The following is a 19017-nucleotide window of genomic DNA, read 5'->3' as shown; positions in this document are numbered from 1 at the left end:
CCAGAGCCATTAAAATATTCGTCTTGACCTGGATAGTCAGTTTTTCTGCTAGCACAGAAGATTTTTAACATGAACAAGATCCTCTCAACCACTCTTTGTTTCGGACTCTTAACTTTATCTGTAATGTTCTTTTTAGAATCTGTGCATGGGCTGCCATATTTTATCCAAGGTATGTACATACGAATCTAAAATCCTACAGGTGGGTAAATAATCCTTATCTTCCTGTTTGCATTGCTTTGATTTTTCTACCACTATAGCAGTAATGTTTTAAACATCAATATGATTTAACCAAACAGCCCTTCAGTAGTTGCTGTTTTAAATTACATGTAATCTGTGATGCTGTTCTTCTCAAGTAAATTAATTTCAACTGACACTGTACTAAATTAATTTCAACTACATTCTTTTTTTCTAATCCAGGGGCATCTGTTTCTTATTTCTATTCCATGACCAAAGATGGGAATGTGTAAATAGTGATAGTGCTATGCATATTTCAAAAATACATCTTGAGGAAAGAAAAATGAAATTTTCATCCAATGAGATTATTAATAAGTTACTTTTGAAAGGAGAGTGGTTCCTAGTAGAACACATCAAGAAAGAAACCTGTGTGTGAAGAGATTTGGGGAGAGTAATGCATGGGGAAATTTACACAGTTCTTTCAGGAGGACGATGCTAACAGCCACATTACACATGGACTGTATCAGATTTCTAACATACTTAGGGTACTTATATTAAATGAAATAGTTTAATTTATGATGTCTACAAACATATGCCACGATAAAGTTAGAGAAAATAATTTTCTGCTCTTGTAATATGGTAACTTGATCTTTCTTTAAAATTTTCAGTGCATTCTGTAGTGGAAATAGCTTTTAATCTGGGAATCAGTGGAGCTAGATTAAATGCTGATTTATTAGGCAAACAACTTAACCTCATTGAAACTTTTATATATTTCTTTACATTTTAAAGATAGTAACTTAAAAATATTGCTCTTTAATATCTCTTCCAGTTTGAAACTCTGAGGTGATCTATCATCTAACTGATCTCCTTGTCAGGAAGAGGGAGATAGCCTTTTACTTTTGTCTTACTTGGGGGAACCAAGACAGAATGTAATAAATTTTGTTTACATGACACTGGGTTGAGAAAAGGGATTAAGTTTCCCCTTTCAGATCTAATTCAACTTTACTAGACCATTTTGCTTCAAATGTGTTTTAAAAGTCAATGAAAATTAGAGCAGTTCTTTTGACAGTGGAAATAAAATTGCATGCAGAAACCCTTATTATTTGTTTATAGGGATTTTCCCTTTGAAAAACAAATACAAGCCTGAGACCTAAATACAAGCCTGGGAATGAAAGATTCTGGATTTTATCCATGACGCTCACATTTTGTCTTTGGCCAGTCAAAATCATTGTACTTGGTAGGACTTCATTGTTTTTCCTGTGAAATAATGGGATTTTCAGTGTTCTTAACACAGTGTATATGTGTGAGGAGGGAAATATCTGGCCATTCATAAAGGACTTTGCAAAATTAGGATGTTAGTTAGTGTTAACTGTAACTTCTGATATCATGTGTATATGAAATACAGTAAAATCCAACTCAAATATTTTGCTAGGTTATAATTAGATAACAACTCTGATCCCAGAATAGCACATATTGATATGTATATTTCACTGGCAACATACAGGAAAGGTTTCTTTCTGGGACCCCCTTTGACCTCAGTTTCATTATATATAAATGGAGAAGATTAGTTATTTGGAAGATTATTTTCTAATCTAAATTGTCGATGATTAGAGTGAGCTTCTCTCCATGTACACATTTTTCAAAGCAACTAAGTGTTTGACTTACTTTAGTCTTTTAACACATTGTTTTCAAATAAGCATTTGTCTGCTGACAGAACACCAAGGGGTCGCCATCCTCTGTGTTAGACGTCATGCAAGACCAATGGCACAATCTGTCAGCTTTTATTTGCTTGGGGCCATATGAAAGCCTGCCTCAGTGGGTAAGCTTGAAACTGGACAAACTGTCTACAACAAAAGGTGGAGGAGTGAATATTGTGACCAGAAAGGCTACGGCAATTTAATTTTTTTGGTATATTATCATTTGAGGGGTTTCCAGGTTTCTTTCTGGTAAAGTTTCTTGTCTATATCCCTTACAAATCTTCACATTCAAATGACAAGCAGGAGACAACTGTCTTTTAAGCTTCAGTATCTCAAGTGGTAATCAATCAGTTTTTTCCTGTGTATTTGCAAAAGTAATCACTCTCTCATGTCTGAGCAACTTTGCCATCATTTGTGCTAAAGGGGTATCTGCACTTGGGTATTTTTTAATTCAAACATCTCCTTTATCAACACTAACTTTTAGTTCAAAGAAAGATGAAAAGTACATTCATTTTTTTTTTCTTTTAAAGCTGTATGTGTTTTAATACTAAAAATAAAAACAAGAAATAAGGCTTATTTGCTATTTTTCTTAGGCAATATCTTACTTAACTTTAGAAATAAAAAAAATTTAATTTCTTGAAAAAACTTTTTCCTCAGAGATTCCTACAAAAGGTGGTTTTCTTAAAAGTTAGTGACAAGAATTTTTGAGGACAGTCATTCAGGTGTAATTACTAGAAACCAAACTGATAAAGAATGGTAAATACATTAACTGTCTTTTAAAAAAATGTTCCACTTAAATATGCAGAGAAGTGGGCTGTAAATTAAGCAAATAAAAGCTTCAGATCATCACTTTTCTAGTTACCTTCCTCCTAGTCTTATAAATTCCCTAAACTGAAGGCAATGAATCTGTTTCTTTATCACAGTTCTCTTTCTGAAACAAATAATCATTATCACCTGGCTACACAATGCTCCTTATTTTTTTCAATTAAAGCATTTTAAAGATTGTAATTTAACATTTTAGTGAACAGCTATAATAAAAAATTACTACACTATTGCATGGTCATGTCTTTCTCTTAAACTAAATTATCTCCAAGGGTCCTTGTTTAATTGATGTTAAGCAAAAATTCCATTGCTAGTCTATTATTTTAACTACTCAAAGAAAAAAATAACCTAGAATTTCACAAATACTTTCTATGTCTGTGAAGTAATGGAAATTGAGGAACTTTGAAACTGAGGAAATTGAGCAACAATAAGTGTTTTTGGTCAATGCAGAAAATTTTGACGCTGCCACCTACCCCAAGTCATTTATTTTCTTTCTCAGCAAAGCTTTCATTCCTTTAATTAGCCACTTAGTTTCTTGAGTTCATTAGCTGACATTTTGTAGACACAGGGAAAGAGAAACAATTTAAAGGAAGAATCTAGCTAAATTATGAGCCATTTCTCTAACTGAAACCACAATATTCCCACTCCTAAATTTTAAACTCACTAATCTACCTTTTGTCCACACAATATCAATTATTATGAGGAGATAGAGGAAGAATGATCCTATAGAAATTGTACCATAAAGGTTTGATTTTTTAGGCCACCTCACAAAGTTCATTTTGTTTATAACACACTAATTATTATTTTGTTTGCATTAAAATCTTGTTGACTCTTCATTTTTTTATAGCTTGAATAAAGTCTACTGTCCTGACTTCTACTCCAGAATTAAAGTATTTATGAAAATTTGGGTGATTTTTCTGTTTTTAGAGTGCTGAGATAGCTGGGCATCTGACCAATGAGTAGGCTGGGAGGTAAATGGGCAAAGATGGAAAGATATCAATATGGAAAAAGTAGACACTGTCTTACCTCTTCCACAGGGTTGCCTTGGATGATTCAAAGGCAATTCCCAGAACACAAAAAGGCTCATATTTTAATGTGTATCAAATAAAATCTCAAAATCAAATGTTATTTTTTCTTTTAAAAACAACTTTTAATTCGTATTTCTTATGTTAAACACAATAGTAGAAAATTAAAAAAAAACGCAGATGAAAAAACAGAAGGTAAAATTTACCTGCAATTCTACTAACCCAGAAATAATTACAGGTAAAATTTAGTCTGTAACCTTCCAGGTATATTCTCTATCTCTGCCTCCCTCTCTCTCTCACAATCTCTCTTTGAGTGTTCACATACATTCAACGATTGTGAAAACAGCCCATCTTTTTGGATTACACACCTCTCTCTATACACATTTTATTGGTGAGTATACACATTGATAGTGCATATAGTGATTGATAGTGATTATAGTTACCTGTAAAACATATTTAATCAGAAACATGTTCAGTGACACAGACTGAAAATCGAGGTTTCACTACATTGAGGTAATTATTACAGGAAATGAATTGTTTCCAGATAAAGGAGATACAGATCGCGAAGAACTATTGCTGGCTCTACTGAATAAAAATTTTGATCTCCAAAGACCTTCCAACACTGGTGAGTTAAGAATAAAGTCAAACTTTATTTATTCCATCTTCTGACCTGTTCTTTCTACATGTTAATTTATATTAAATATAATAATTACTAATTTTAATGCTGCATTGAAGGCTTAAATGTCTTTCTTATCTCGTATTCACGCTAAGAGCAATGGCATTATTAAAAAATATTAAAATCTTATTTTGTTCAGTTTGAGAGTCCTAATGAGATCAGTAACTATCTAGTTACTCAATAGTTATCTTTAGTCGTATTTTCCTTTCACCTAAGCAATTCCCACTGGTACAGTTAATATTATTTTTTACTAAATGCTTCAAGAGTATCACTAAATGTTTCAAAACAGGTTTCCACTAGAAATTTCACAAGTTAACTGTGGTTTTGTGGCAGTTAAGTTAGCACTTTTTTCGCAATCAAATTCTTTCAATTTGGGAAATGGTTGGAGTAGAAACCATTGGGTAATTTAGGCTATACCAACTGAGATTTTTTTTCTTTGAAGAACAGGAGAATATGATTTACAATTATGCATCAGACTGGTCTCCAAGAAATGACAAATATTGTCAGAAACTTAGCAAGTCTAACCTGAGAGACAGTGTGACAATATGATAATGTGGTACCCTCTCAGAAAACATCTGTTCTTATAAAAAAAATTGTCTATTCATGGGACAGTGTACCAGTTAAAACAATACCTTAATAAATACTTTAAAAATACAGGATTTTAAAATTAATAAGATATTTTCATTGAAGAAAATGAACACAATTATTAAAAAAAAAAAAAGCTATACTCAAAGTGTAACACCCAGAGGGAGTTGATGTTAACATTTCTGGAAATTTCCTTCTTGATGGAATTATATAGATAAGATTTTTGTCCTGCTTTTTTTACTTAATATCATTTCATGAGAATTTCCCCATGTCAGTAAACTAGCTTATTTCTAAATACTAGTCCTTGTTACAACTATGGTTTATTTAAAAAAACTCTGTGCTTATTGATAGAAATTAGGTATTTGCTCATTACATTACTGATTATATTTCAATATTACAGGCATTGAAAAAATGCTTGGACCTTTATATTAGGGACAGGTAGGTGATCTCAAATCATACAAAAAAGACCTTTGTCTTCCTTGAATGTATGACCTGAAATGAATTAAATATTACTTGCAATGTACATTTTTCATATGATAAATGTGTCTTGCAGATATAGAGCTGGCTAACAAATTGGAAGAACTTAACCAGGTGAGAATGTGAAATACTTAAAATTTCAATTTTAATAATAACCAAAAGACACTTTCTTTTGACATAATAGTTGTTACAATTATTAATACTCTATTATAAAACCTTTATTCCTGCTAGAGGAAGAGTGAAGTAATTCGCTAGGGAAAAAATAATCAAATTCTACTAAAAAATAAAGAGAACAGAACAGAGCCATAACTGAAGTGATCATGGGATAAAATGTCTAGAAATCTGGATTCTAGACCCAGCTATCCAATTACCTATGAGACCATGGAAGAATTAAAATTCTCTGGACCTAAATCTCCTCATCTGTAAAATAGGAGGCTATAACTAGATTGGTGGTTTTCAAAAGTTATTATTTTTTAAAGTGGAAAATTTTTTTTCCAAACAAAATTGTATGTGGTCTCAGTAAATGAAATATACAAAAGTGGAGGACTTCCCTGGTGGCGCAGTGGTTGAGAGTTCGCCTGCTGATGCAGGGGACACGGGTGTGTGCCCCGGTCCGGGAAGATCCCACATGCCGTGGAGCGGCTGGGCCCGTGAGCCATGGCTGCTGAGCCTGCGCGTCGGGAGCCTGTGCTCCGCAACGGGAGAGGCTACAACAGTGAGAGGCCCGCGTACCGCAAAAATAAAAAAAAGTGCAGCTGCTCTGTTTGAAACAACTAGTTTGGTGAGGGAGGGGCCCGAAGTGCTGCTTTCTTGACCTGCATTTGGCTTCGGTACAGAAAGCCCCTTAGCAACCTTATCTCCTGACTCCTTGCTATGAAGAAAATTGGAAAATCATTGGATTAGATGATTTCTTAACTCTCTCAAACACAACTGCATGCAAATCCACTATTATACAAACTGTATGGCTGTTTGTGAGAGAGAATTATGCCCCATCAATTCTTAGTATCTAGGACACAGACGCGTGCAGTAGCTCAGGCTGAGTTCTATTTTGATAGAGTTAGGTCTTTAGGGTTTAGGCAATCAGCAAGTTTGCAAAAAATTAACATGGCTTACACTCTGGGTGGAAACCCTAGGGCATCAAAATACTTCTCACTTACTGCTAGAAGGGACAAATATTTCAGGAAATCCAAACATTCACATAACTCTTTGGAACTCCTTGAAAAGGACTGGTTATTATAGGTGACTTAATATCAAGACCAGCTACACAGGTTGTGTTTACAGGCTCCCCATTAATGAACACTCAGACTTGACTTCCTTCACCATAAGCCTATTTGTTCCTGATCACCTGTTAAGTCATGGACCTTTCCCAGCCAGTTTCTAAATGCAAGTTTCGTTTTATTTTTCTATTTAATTCTTTTTGTTTATTTTCATTTGTTACTTTTATTTCCTTTTATGTTCCTTTGTCCTCCTTCCTTTCTTCCATCTTTCCTTCTCCCTTTCTTTGTCTATCTTTCTTCTTCTTCAATAGAAAAAAAAAACATTGCTGTTATTAAAGATTAATACTTTTCATATTTGATTTTTAACAGCTGGAAAAAGTGAAAGAGCAGCTCATGGAGGCAAAGGATGCTGAGATGTCTTATGCTATAGGTGGTCTATCTTCTTCCCATCCTAATAAGCGAGGTAAGTTTGGTGGTAGAAAAGAGTTGAAATAGAGATTTGCTGGACCTTTCCATAGTTAGTATAGCTTAGGCTGTGATGTGTTACCAATTATAATCTAAATCTCAGAGACCTAATATAATAAAATCCAATCATAAAGTTCAATGTACATAGTACAACCTTCTTCTATTTTGTGGCTATATCATCTAGATTATTGCTGTAGCTTGACTACCTCCAAGATTACCAAGACACAGGAAAGGATAGAGGATGCATCCCCGCTCTCAACTGCCTCAGTTCAGAGCTCAGTTTTGTGACATGCAGCACTTCTACTGAAGTCCATTGCCTAGAATTAATCACTTGGGCTGCCACCAAAATATTGGCAAGACAGACTAATAAATGTTAGAAAGCATGTACAGTACTTGGAGAGTATTGCCTCAACCACAGTCAATCCTTTGATCTTTTCTTAACCACAAAGGCTATATTCAACCGTCTCCCATTAGAGACAACTCCAAACTCCTTTCACTGCTGCACCCAGAACAAAGAATAAGCCCTCCAGGAGATACTAATCTTTGTCAAATACAATGTGGCTCCTCTTCATTCACAGACCTATCAGCTAAAAGGACAAAATTCAATAATTGGCAGAGGAACAGGGACTGGATTATCACAATCAATAATTTTATTCACAAAGGAGAGGAACAAGAGGCACACAACATCAAGAATGCTGGCCTCCAGCAATTCTGAAATCTCACTGGGCAAATATTATAAAAGTTTCTTGATTAGGTTTCTTGATTAGGACCTGCTAGTGTGTAGGTGGAGTGCTTTTTCCACTGTGTTATTTCCCCTGGCTTCACCCTTTCTGAGGTTTTGGCTTTTTTGGCTTTTTCATTTTCATCCCTGGACACATCGTATGGGCTCCTTGGGGAATATTCCCTTCTTGAGGATTGCACAGTTTTCTCAGGTCTCCTCCTACTCTCACAAAGTTGGAGGCCCAAGGTTTATTTGGTCTTAAAGTGACAAAGACATTTTTTATTCTAGGGTTTATGGTTTCTTTGCCAATGGTGTTCTTGTAACAATTTAGAAAGCTTCTCAGCTATTTCCTACACACAATCTTTTTAAAACAATTTTAACTCCTTTGCATTCTCATCCCCAACTGAGTTGCCTTGAAGACATCTGGAACATACTTTGAAGGCTATACATATAATCTGATTTGTGCCCTGAGCCCCTTATTCCAATTGATATTTACCTGGCGTCACTCATTTAGAGTCATTTTAAATCCCATTTTATAGTTTTGGGATCCAGAAACAGCTCTTGCAATATTTCAAGATCTTGTATTTCTGAACTATCTCTTTTTATTTATTTGCAAAGACACCATTTTCTTCTTAAGCTCACTATTTCTTGCAATACCTGTCTAAGTGTATCCAACAGCAACCTAAAAATACTGCCAATATTCTGTTTTCCTAGTTTTTCTTCTAGAAATTCAAGAAGAACACAATCTGAACCTGAACTGTTGCAGACGTCAGTTTTACCACATACTATGTTACTTTGTAAAATGGTTCTTCGTGTTTCCAGCCTATGATATCAATTTCCTTGTCTGCCATTAATCAGCTGCTGAGACTGTGCCGTAACTTAGGTTCTTCTTAGAGTACCACCCTCCTTCAAGTTTTCAAAGTGTACTTTGGGACAAATTAGACAAAGCACATCAAGAAAATAACCTTACAATCTCAGTGGTGTAACTTGGTTTAAGATTTATTTTGTATTTACATGAAGCCTTAGGTACCTTGGTTATTTTCCTTCACTTCGTCCCTGCACCGTGTGTCATTGTAGCAGGATAGGAAAAACATGGAGGTAAATGCACCCTTACCTACCAAAATTAGGCACATGATCTCAAGCTAACTTAGCGAGGTTGGGGAAGCCCCTGGAGAATGTGGAGAAATGCAAGGAACAGTTGGAGAATCTTACCTCTACCATAGATATTTTGAGCTTGTTATGACATGTATAACAAAATCTTCCCAGTAATGATTTAAGTAAACCACTGAGTATATAAATTTGAGTTTAGGGAAGTAACTCAGATTGGAGATCTAAATTTGACAGTTATCTGCATATCAATATTGCTTGGTATTGTGATGAGACTGTCTAGGGAATCACTCTAGACAGATATAAAACAGAAGACATCCAAGGCCAAGTCCCAGGCCACACCAAGGTTAGAGACTGGGCAGATGAGAGAGAATTAGCAAAGGAGGCTGAGAAGGAGCAGCTACCGAGGAAAAAGGCAACAAAGAAAAAGATGCCTCGGAAGTCAGATAAAAAACTGTTTCCAGGAAGACATAGTTCAGCTGTTCTAATGCTATAATAGGTCCAGTAAAATGAGAACTGAGATTTTCCATCTGAATAGCAATGGGAAGGGTTTTAATGGTTTTGACAAGAATTATCTGGTGGACTTATGGTTAAAGAGAATATGACCAAACAACAGGAATGACTAACAACAGACAACATTTTTGAGAAATTTTTTCTAAAGGGTAGTAAAAATTGGGTTATTAGAGTAGCTTGAGGGGGTCAAGGAAGCTTTATGTTTGTTTGTTTTTAAGCAAGGAAATATTAAAACATATGTGTATGTAGTAGGAACAAAGTAAATATTTATGGTGATAAACATATGAATTAGACGCCCAGGTTAGGTGACAAAAACAACCCACATCATATCTGAAGTGTGGTGTTTATTGGCATAACTAGAAACAGTCCACCATAAATAGCAATGTATGATGGTAAAATGGACTCAGAGATTCAGCTTAAAGCAAGAGTATCTTACACTTACTGTGAATTATTGTAATTTGTTTAATTATTTAATATATAGTTGACCGACCGCTGCTAAATTCTTCCATTCGTTAAAAATATAACTGTCCAACACCTAGCATCATGCTAAAAATGGGGATTACAAGACTTAACCAGATAGACATCAAGAGACACCAGAATGCTGGCTAGGGTTTTCCTTCACATAAATGATAAATGATAAATAAGCATTGAGGAGTTGGCTCTACTGGGGATACCATTCATGAAAGTTCCCTTCAACTGGTCCAGAACATTTCCAAACTATGTTCCAGTGCATACTTAATTGAGCCGCTCTTGTGGTATAAATCTAGGATATGTGTAGATTTCTTTTTCCTTCCAGACTGAGATATTCAAAGATATCCAGAGGGCAGAAAGGGACTTTCCAAAATACTATAAAAAGAAGATTGGATTAGCAGGCCAAGTTCTTCAGTTTACTGTCTGAAAATAAACTTCTGCTTGCATAGGATTTGAATGTGGTTTTGTTTAAAGAAAACGCTGGCTCTTTTGGGAATGAAAAGTAGACTCTGAGTGCTATCATAACACTCTATGTGTTTGCACTGATGAGCGCTAGGTTCACAGTTTACAGAATGAGTGGAGGTAGGGAGAGAAACCTAGGCAGGAAGATAGATTTTTTTGTGTGTGTGTGATACGCGTGCCTCTCACTGTTGTGGCCTCTCCCGTTGCGGAGCACAGGCTCCGGACGCGCAGGCCCAGCGACCATGGCTCACGGGCCTAGCCGCTCCGCAGCATGTGGGATCTTTCTGGACCGGGGCATGAACCCGTGTCCCCTGCATCGGCAGGTGGACTCTCAACCACTGTGCCACCAGGGAAGCCCGATAGACTTTCATCATTTATGGCAAAGAGTGTCTTTACTGAGTTTTTCAACTCATTTTTATTGTGCATCCTATTAATCAATAGTGAATTGAAGACCCATCTCCCCAAGGTCTTCATTTCATAAACTATTTAGATTGAAGGAAATTAGAGAAATTTGTAATTAATTAGATGAAGCTAACGTAAGTTGGACAATTGATTGGGAACAACCCACAGAAGATTTAAAATGACTCATTCATTCGTTTGAAGATTAAAATGCTGTTCAAATTGGTTTGATTTTTCTGAAACATCCCTTTATGATCAGAATGTGAAGACTCAATATGATGATCAAATTATTTAAATATCATTTGGTGGTCTGCAAAGTAAACTTTAAATTTTCTTCCTTCTTTTTTCTCCAGTAAATAGAAGCATATTTATCACTGATTTTACTTATGTGACTTCCCCTTTGGGACTTAACTTACCCCAACTCTTAAATAGAAGGGTGTGTCTTACTGTAGTCTCTGAACTGTGTTATATGCATTATAATGTGGAACAGTGCTGTCCAATAGAACTTTCTTTGATGATGTGACCATTCTCTAATTTGCACTGCCCATTACGGTAGTTACAGGCCACTAGGCATTACTGAGCACTTGCAAGTTGGCTAGTGTGATAAAGAAGCTGAATTTTCACATTTGATTTAATTTTAATTAATTTAAAGATCCACATGAGGCTAATAACTACTATTTGAACATTCGTTTTAGAAAACTTTCTCTCATACTCAGGTGTATATAAACTATTTTATTCAAATGTACCATTTTATCAAAAATCTTCCTAATAAAGATTTTGTTTTGTTTATTTTTTAGCTTGCTTTTGGAAATACTGTGTCTAAACTTTTTCCTCTGGATGCCAAAAAAGATAAGAACATTAGACAAAATTATATATCTACTCACTTTACTGCTTAAAGATTGTAGCTATTTCAAGCATAAAGAAACGGTGGCAGAATTTATCCAGCATATTACATGCTTAAAACTTATGTTGTGAATAATGATGACAAATCAGTTGCACTTTTGAATGGCATGGGACGATCAGAATGGCTTTGTAGACCTGAAGTTGGGAGTGCTGTTATCTATTGTATGCTTTTCATAAATTCATTGTCTACATATAGTTTTGTCCAGAGATGACTAGGCTGTTGAGCTATCAATTAAAATATTTTAGACAGTGTCTTGGAAAATTAAATTATATTGTCCCAATTTATATGAGAAATTATATTTTATTAAATTTATTTAAAATATTTTAGAAAATGTCTTGGAAAATTAAATTATATTGTCTCAATGTATAGAAAATGTGCATCATTGTCTCTTCTCTTTTTTTGTGATTATGCTGGCTACTATCTCTTTTCTGTTCATTAGGACAATTGTCACTGAGACTACTACAACCAAATGAATACATTACTAAGAAGCAGAAATCTATTGTTTATCGAACTCTAGGAGAAAGATGTATTAGAAGTTTCAGAGATAGATATTAAGAAAATTTTTGTACAGAACAATTTGCTTTTGGATCCTTTAATTCTCATCTCTGCCTCCTCCACAATATCAGAAATTATTTGAGGTTCTCAGCACGTCTGTGAGAGACTAGACTCAGTGTACCCAAAACGTCAAGTAAAACAAAACAAAAACTCATTGGATTTTCCTTCATTTTTCCCCCCACGTTTTCACATCAAACTGCTCTTGTTTACATCTCGTCTGAGCAAACTTATTTAATCAATTCAAGGCTGGGAATCCAATTTCATTCTTGTTTGCCACCTGTTGTGGCACAGAAGCATAGTCGAAGTAACTTTATAATTAAAGAATATCAATCACTAGCTGGCCAGATGAGCCTACCGGCATTCCCTTACGTCACAGAACAGGGAAATGCAGTTTATCTACATGATGTTAATTGTGTGGTGCTCATGAGCTAGAATGAACAATATTGCTTAAGCTAAAAAAAAAATTAAAAAATACATGAAACTGACCAAGTTGAGTAACATGCCTGTAGTGCTTTAAATACACTTGTTAGGAGCCACTTAAATGTACATAAATATTAGTTGCTCAATAATGCCTGAATGTTCCCACGTATTTACACCTGTTGTGAACATAAACATGATATTATCATAAAGAAAACAAAACTCCTGTTTTCATCATCTCACGTTTATTAACTTTGGAGCAGTTGAACAATATTTATGCATTTGTAAACTTTAGGGGTAATGTCATTCAAAAAAGGTTTTGATACTTCTTCCTTTTAGAGAAAGTCATCTGTTTATAATTTGTTTTCTTTTTATAATTTGCTTTAAGAAGTTTAATTCCCTAAAGATATCTGTAGATTAAAGGTAGAATTTGCTAGATATTTTTTTTGTGTGTGTAACCAGGAATTAATATCCCCCATGAAAAACTGGTTATATAATTAACACCAGAACTCAGAAATCCATATTCACAGTTTGCTGTATGAAGCTTTTTACAGGAACAAAGAAAAATAAAAAGTAATCTATTTCTTTGAAACTAAATGAAAAGTCCCTTTAAGCTGGTGACTTTCAATGAAATATAGCTGGATTTAGTAATATACAATGCGTTATACAAATAGATGAGATGACTCGTCATGTTCTTAACAGAAATTATGTCTTAAATTTCCTGCTATGTTAAAAGGATGCCTTATTTTAAACTAGAATACCGCTGACTTATTTTCTACTCTGTATAAAATAGTGGTAAAAGTTAAAATATGAAATAAAATAGTTATAAGTGGAGAAAACACTTTTCTTTTTTTCTTCATGTAAGTCTTGTGTATTCTTTTTTTCTTCATGTAAGTCTTGTGTATATGCTATGAGACAAATGCATTACACATTAGAATAGAGTATAAATTGATACACTGTGACTTCTTACTTTAGTTAAAATGGAGGCCATAGGCATAATTTTGAATTTAAAAATTATAGAAGATAGGAAATCAATTTGTTTAATCCAACTTTAAATCTTTATCATGAGAAATTTTTAGGTTAAAGTAGGTTTTAATACCTTTTGTCAAAGTGTGAACCAACAGTACCCAGTTGGATTAGCAGCTGACAAATATCCAAAGGGGAGAAAAAGGAAAGAAAGAGCTTCTAAGGAATTAGACATATTTCTATAATTCATCAGAAAGTTGGGAAAGGTGGGCAAGAGCAATTATAACTTAAATAATTCTTTCAAATAATGAGTCCTGCAGTATATCTGTCCATGTACCACTAACTTTCTAATGTAAGTTTATGAACAGAAATTGAAGAATCAGTGAGATTTCTCAAAATTCAGTTCTCTTTGCTAAGGCTCCTCTATTACAATTAAAAGAATCATTCATTTTCAGTTTTTTCCTAAGCTTAAAGTTTTTCAGCAGTTAGAACATTTCCCCCCTCAAGAAGTTATATGCAAAACCACTTTGTATTCTAAGTGCATATGTTCATCTCTATGTCTGAGTTTATTTTGTTCTTTGGATCGTACATTAATTCATTTTTAGGTAAGATCAACAATAACCCATTTCTCTCCCCTTCTTCTAATATGACTATACCTTCTCATCACAGTCTTCCTTCTTAGGCTAAAATAAACCTTTGCTTTGCTGACCGAACTTTTTTTCTTCCCACATATCAGGTCTGTTTGACAGTGATTACTAGGGTTTAAAGAAGTGTTTTCAGAGGGTTTTTAAATTTCTGCTGACTTATGCTAAATCTCTGGTCCAAGGAATAAGTTATCTTTATGTTTTGAAAGCATATCCAATGCACAATGGGCTTATGCATCTAAATTACAAGAACAACACAGTTTTGCTGAGAGTTGAGCTTTCCAGAATACCAAAACTTATGCTTTCATAGGCCAATTAAAAATAATTTGAATCTTTTTAAAGAAATCATTCTCATATATTCTTCAATGCTTTATTAAACACAGTATATGAAACAAATTAAATGGATTCTTAGATGAGTGATTAACAACAAAAAGACTGTTTATTGTAATGTGCTAAAATATACTGTGCTACAATTAGGTGAACTTAATTGGCCCCAAGTGCTTTGGTGGTTTCCTACTTGGTGATTCTTTGACTTCCCCATACTTTCATCTGTTACTTCTGTGTGTAGTTGTTCTCATAATCAGCCAGTGCTACTCTTAATTAACTATAAGTTGTAATTTAGAGAAATGGAAAGTTGTTAGGGGACATGAGATAGCCAAACTTGGCAAATGAGTAATATCCTTCGTTTCCTAGTTCTAAGTCAATGTACTCTGACCTGCAGTGTTTCTCAGTTCATTGGGAGAATAAAGTTTATGGGCTTAATTACTGCTGTTTTTTTCTGCTCAGAGACATTTTTCTCTTGTTTCTGGAACTGGGACTGTGTTTTATTTGGTTGAACCGGATTGACATTTGAATATAAGAGAAGTCTAGTTTCATAATCATTACCCAAGAGCCTCACAGACAAAGGATACGAGAGAAGTAAAACTTCAAGAGAAACTATATAGCATTGTCTTTCCTTGATGAACAACTGGATTGTACCTAAATTTTACTGGATGAACAATGGTGAACAACTGGATTGTACCTAAATTTTACTGAAAGAAATCAGTCTTCAGTTACTATTCTTCAATAATATATGTAAATGGTAAATGCACATAGAAAGCGTTTCACTGTATTCTGTTTCTTAGAAAAGTAAGGTTTGGGGCCAAGTAACCGTTCATGAGTAACTAAAATATATATTTAAAATATATCCATACATTGAAATTATCTGCACAATTTAATTGAAGTTACAACAATACTGTGATGTGATGAACTGAAGTTAATGCTCTGGAAAGGATTACAGAAGGTTCCTTAGAAGTTTAATCATTGTGGAGTGTGAAGAACTTCACTGCAGCATCTTCCGTATTTCTGTGACATTTCACCCAAGGAAGTTGTGTCTGCAAAAATGAAGTTGAAAATGTTAAACTAATCTGAACTCTGTAGGTAAGGGGAAACTCATCAACTTCAGTGGAGAAGAGCTAAAACTCTAATTACATGAGGTTTCATTATAGGTTTTACTTATGCACCATATTTTTATTGCAGAGACAATAATGCAAAATGATAATTTCAGATCAAAATTTATTGAAAAAGGATATTTTTAATGTAACAGCTAGGCGCTTATGCTGAAACCACACTTCCATTCTTCCAGTACCTCTATTTATTTTGAGTTTTCAGTCTTGGTTCAAAAGACTTTCACTTGCCATGACAAGTGAAAGATAAAGAAAATCTGATTACTACTTCTATTGTTATATTAACATGTTGATAATTATCGTACATCTTGCTCTTTTTAAAGGGTCCAACCATATACTGGTATTTAAACACAATATTTCTGTTATTTGCGAGTTACGTTAATTTATCTGAATGATAGTGTCAATATTGTTCTAAAATAAAAATTGTCAGTATAATACAGCAACATTTGCCTCAAATTATTAAAAGTCTTAAGGCACGTGGCAGCCGGGGTAGCACAATTAATGGTCATATTTCTATCACATTTCATCAAGTGGGCACTCTGATTTCAACGGCAGCAACCTAGAACTTGCTAATTACATCTAGAGAAGTTATGAAACTTTACCACTCTTAATTCAAGTTGCTTAGAACTGAAGCCTATTAAAAACTCAAAACTTGGGTCCAAAACATTAATGATTTGAGGAGGACATTGTGTAAAAATCAGATTATCTTCCTTGCCTATCAGGGAAGAGATTAGCATTTGTTCTGGAAACTAAGTAACACACAGCAGCTGTATCTAGACTTGATTTCAAACCAAGAAAAACTTCCATGATTACTATCAGTTTCATTTTTAGTGTGAAGACTTATATTGAAACCCAGAAGGTGAAAACCCACAAATAAAATTGCTCCAAATGAGTGTATGTCAACTCCCACAGAAGTGAAACAAAGATTTTCATAAAGTCTGAGATACTGTTTCTGTTTCCTTAAGAAATGGTTAATCAGTGAAGTGGGCAATAACAATTTAGCACACAGGCCTTATGGGTCATGAAGAGAATGTTGGCTTAGAAGTCCAGAGACTGGGTCCTGGATCTTTCTTTGTCCAAAAGTCTGTAAAATTTTGGGCAAATCAATTTCCTCTCAAAGCCCGTGTTCTCATTCGTTAAAAAAAAAAAAAAAAAGATTTAGGTTAAATGAGACTTTATGTTCTTTTAACCTAAATGTTCAGAATATGTTCAAAAGATTTAGCTGCATGATTATGTGAACACTATTTAATGACTCAAGTTATCTATTAAATGATTCACATATTACATCTGTTTAATTCAAGGGAATATTGTGACAATAAGAAATAACATAGCAAAAATAATTTTGAAAAGTTGAATGGAAATCAGAAATATATTTTGATGGCCTTTATTATTCATAAATATAAAACATGAAATTTCACATGAGGGAGTCAAAAAATGTCTGAGAAATCTTGGTGATAGTAGCAGGAAGTAAGGAATAGAAACGATGGTTGAGGAGGTGAACACATAATGATTGAAAAAAGGAAGAGAAAATATGTGATGGTAAGTTCTTTGCTAAACATATTTTTTTGTGATATTACTCTCTTGAGGTTATAATAATAAGGACAGTGATTGTCATGATACTCTGTAAAGTCTGTTAAGTGAAGGACATAATATACTAATTTGGATTTCACTCAACAGTGATGCAGAAAACATTATGTTAATTCAACAGGCTTTTTGTAGTTTAGTAGCTCTCTGGAGTTTTCATGGTCTAAAACTTCATATAAAAATTTATAGAAAAAATGAGCTTCTTGTATGATTTTTTTTATCATAACCTGTTTTGGTTGAATTCAGAAATACTAAAATGGGTGATAATGAAGGGTTGCAAAGGTGATAGGATACATGTGGAAACCAATTGAACTTAATTATTTTAACCTCAGTGTCATAACGTTCTCAATACTTCAAGAAACTACAGGATTGTGGCCCTAATTTCAAGGAGTTACTTGATTTTTGATAGCAGTTAGTTCCTACTCAAATATAATGTGGTGATTGTTAACAGCCCCAAGAGTGACCATACTTGGTATATCTCTAGATATAAATACAGTTCAGTCTGAGTTTTGAAGATGGTGCTGCTGAAAAAGGCAGTGATGTTGGCTGTATTCAGTAAGTCCTCCCGTATTTATGGACATTCAGTAACTTCTTAACTGCATTGATCAACGACTCCACAGAGAAAAATATTTATTTTAATTAAGTCATTCTGAGAATGAGAAAGTAGAGGTAAAACATTGACTTTTCATTGTGGTTGAGAGTATTTGATGAGGAGAAAAAAATGACATGACAAATTAAAAGAGGATCAAGGCTAATGTGATGCTTTTGGGGCATCACTGGTCTGAGGATTCTTGAGAAAAGGTCTGAAAGGTCTGAAAAAGGTTTTTCTTGAGAAAAGCAGAAAGCAGAGTCCTCTCTCTGTAGCCTGAAATTGTCAAAGCAGTTCTGGGTTGTCTTATCTATTTGCGAGGAAGAATGCACCCTCTGTAAGCCCTACTGGGAGAAAATACATTGCCTAGATTTTATATGCAACAAATATTCACTGTTTAAAACATATAATATGTGTGATTAAATATATTGTTTAAAATATAAGCTTACAATTTAAGCTTTCTGGAATTGAATTATACTTGTATCAATTACTAGCTATGTAGCATTGTGGGTTAATTAATATATCTAAGCTTTCCACTTATTTGTATAATAATTATTGAGTGCTTAACACATGTCAGGCACAATTCTAAGTGCTTAATGTATATCAATTCATTTATCCTCAGGACAATGCAATGTGGTAGAAATTATTTTTGTCCTCATTTTATGAAAGAGGTTTTTAGACTTTAAGCAAGTTGCCACAGCTAACAGATAGATGACCTGGGATTTGACCCAAAAAGCCTGACCTCTCTACCTGGCACTTTTACCCCTTATACTGTACTGCTTCTCAAGATGTTGGGATAGTAACAGTACTTACTTTATGGAACATGATGAGTAAATTAAACAATGCATGTATAGCACTAGTATAGGACTCTGCACAGAGTTAATTTTCAGAACTGTAATATAAGCTGTTATCACTTGCACGTATTGTGTGTCCGATACATTCTGGGACTAGTACAAGAATCTAATTTAATGTCTACAATACCCTTATGTTATTATCTAAATGTACAACCTGTAGAGAAATAAGGTATCTTGATAGAAATGAGATAATGAATGACAGAACCAGGATTTGGATTATATGTCCTGATTCCTTGGCTAATACCCTT

At 34.2% G+C, this 19017-nt stretch overlaps 2 protein-coding genes across 2 annotated transcripts in view; one reads left to right on the top strand and one right to left on the bottom strand.

Annotated features, from left to right (window-relative positions):
• The first annotated feature begins 69 nt into the window (after nt 1–69).
• UTS2B (urotensin 2B) lies at nt 70–15350 on the top strand. Its single transcript, XM_004278756.3, has 5 exons — nt 70–169; nt 4245–4343; nt 5533–5570; nt 7043–7136; nt 11609–15350. The coding sequence occupies exons 1-5, from the start codon at nt 70–72 to the stop codon at nt 11632–11634; spliced, it is 357 nt and encodes a 118-aa protein (XP_004278804.1). The 3' UTR covers nt 11635–15350.
• Nucleotides 15351–15491: 141 nt separating this feature from the next.
• Nucleotides 15492–19017, bottom strand: part of OSTN (osteocrin) — a 37048-nt gene continuing 33522 nt past the window's right edge. Inside the window, exon 5 of the mRNA XM_033403715.2 lies at nt 15492–15670. The gene's annotated coding sequence lies outside the window, so the exon portion shown is untranslated. The remainder of the gene's footprint in view (nt 15671–19017) is intronic.

This window comes from Orcinus orca, chromosome 5 (assembly GCF_937001465.1).
Source record: "Orcinus orca chromosome 5, mOrcOrc1.1, whole genome shotgun sequence".
Classification (NCBI taxonomy): Eukaryota; Metazoa; Chordata; class Mammalia; order Artiodactyla; family Delphinidae; genus Orcinus; species Orcinus orca.
The sequence above is the reverse complement of the archived record's forward strand: the minus strand, read 5'-3'. Positions and strand labels throughout refer to the sequence as shown.

Excerpts from the sequence above, each read along its gene's own strand:
- UTS2B (XM_004278756.3), top strand. The coding sequence starts at position 70 with ATGAACAAGATCCTCTCAACCACTCTTTGTTTCGGACTCTTAACTTTA. Across the intron at positions 5,571-7,042 it reads AATTGGAAGAACTTAACCAG|CTGGAAAAAGTGAAAGAGCA; the intron begins GTGAGAATGTGA and ends GATTTTTAACAG. Across the intron at positions 7,137-11,608 it reads TTCCCATCCTAATAAGCGAG|CTTGCTTTTGGAAATACTGT; the intron begins GTAAGTTTGGTG and ends TTTATTTTTTAG.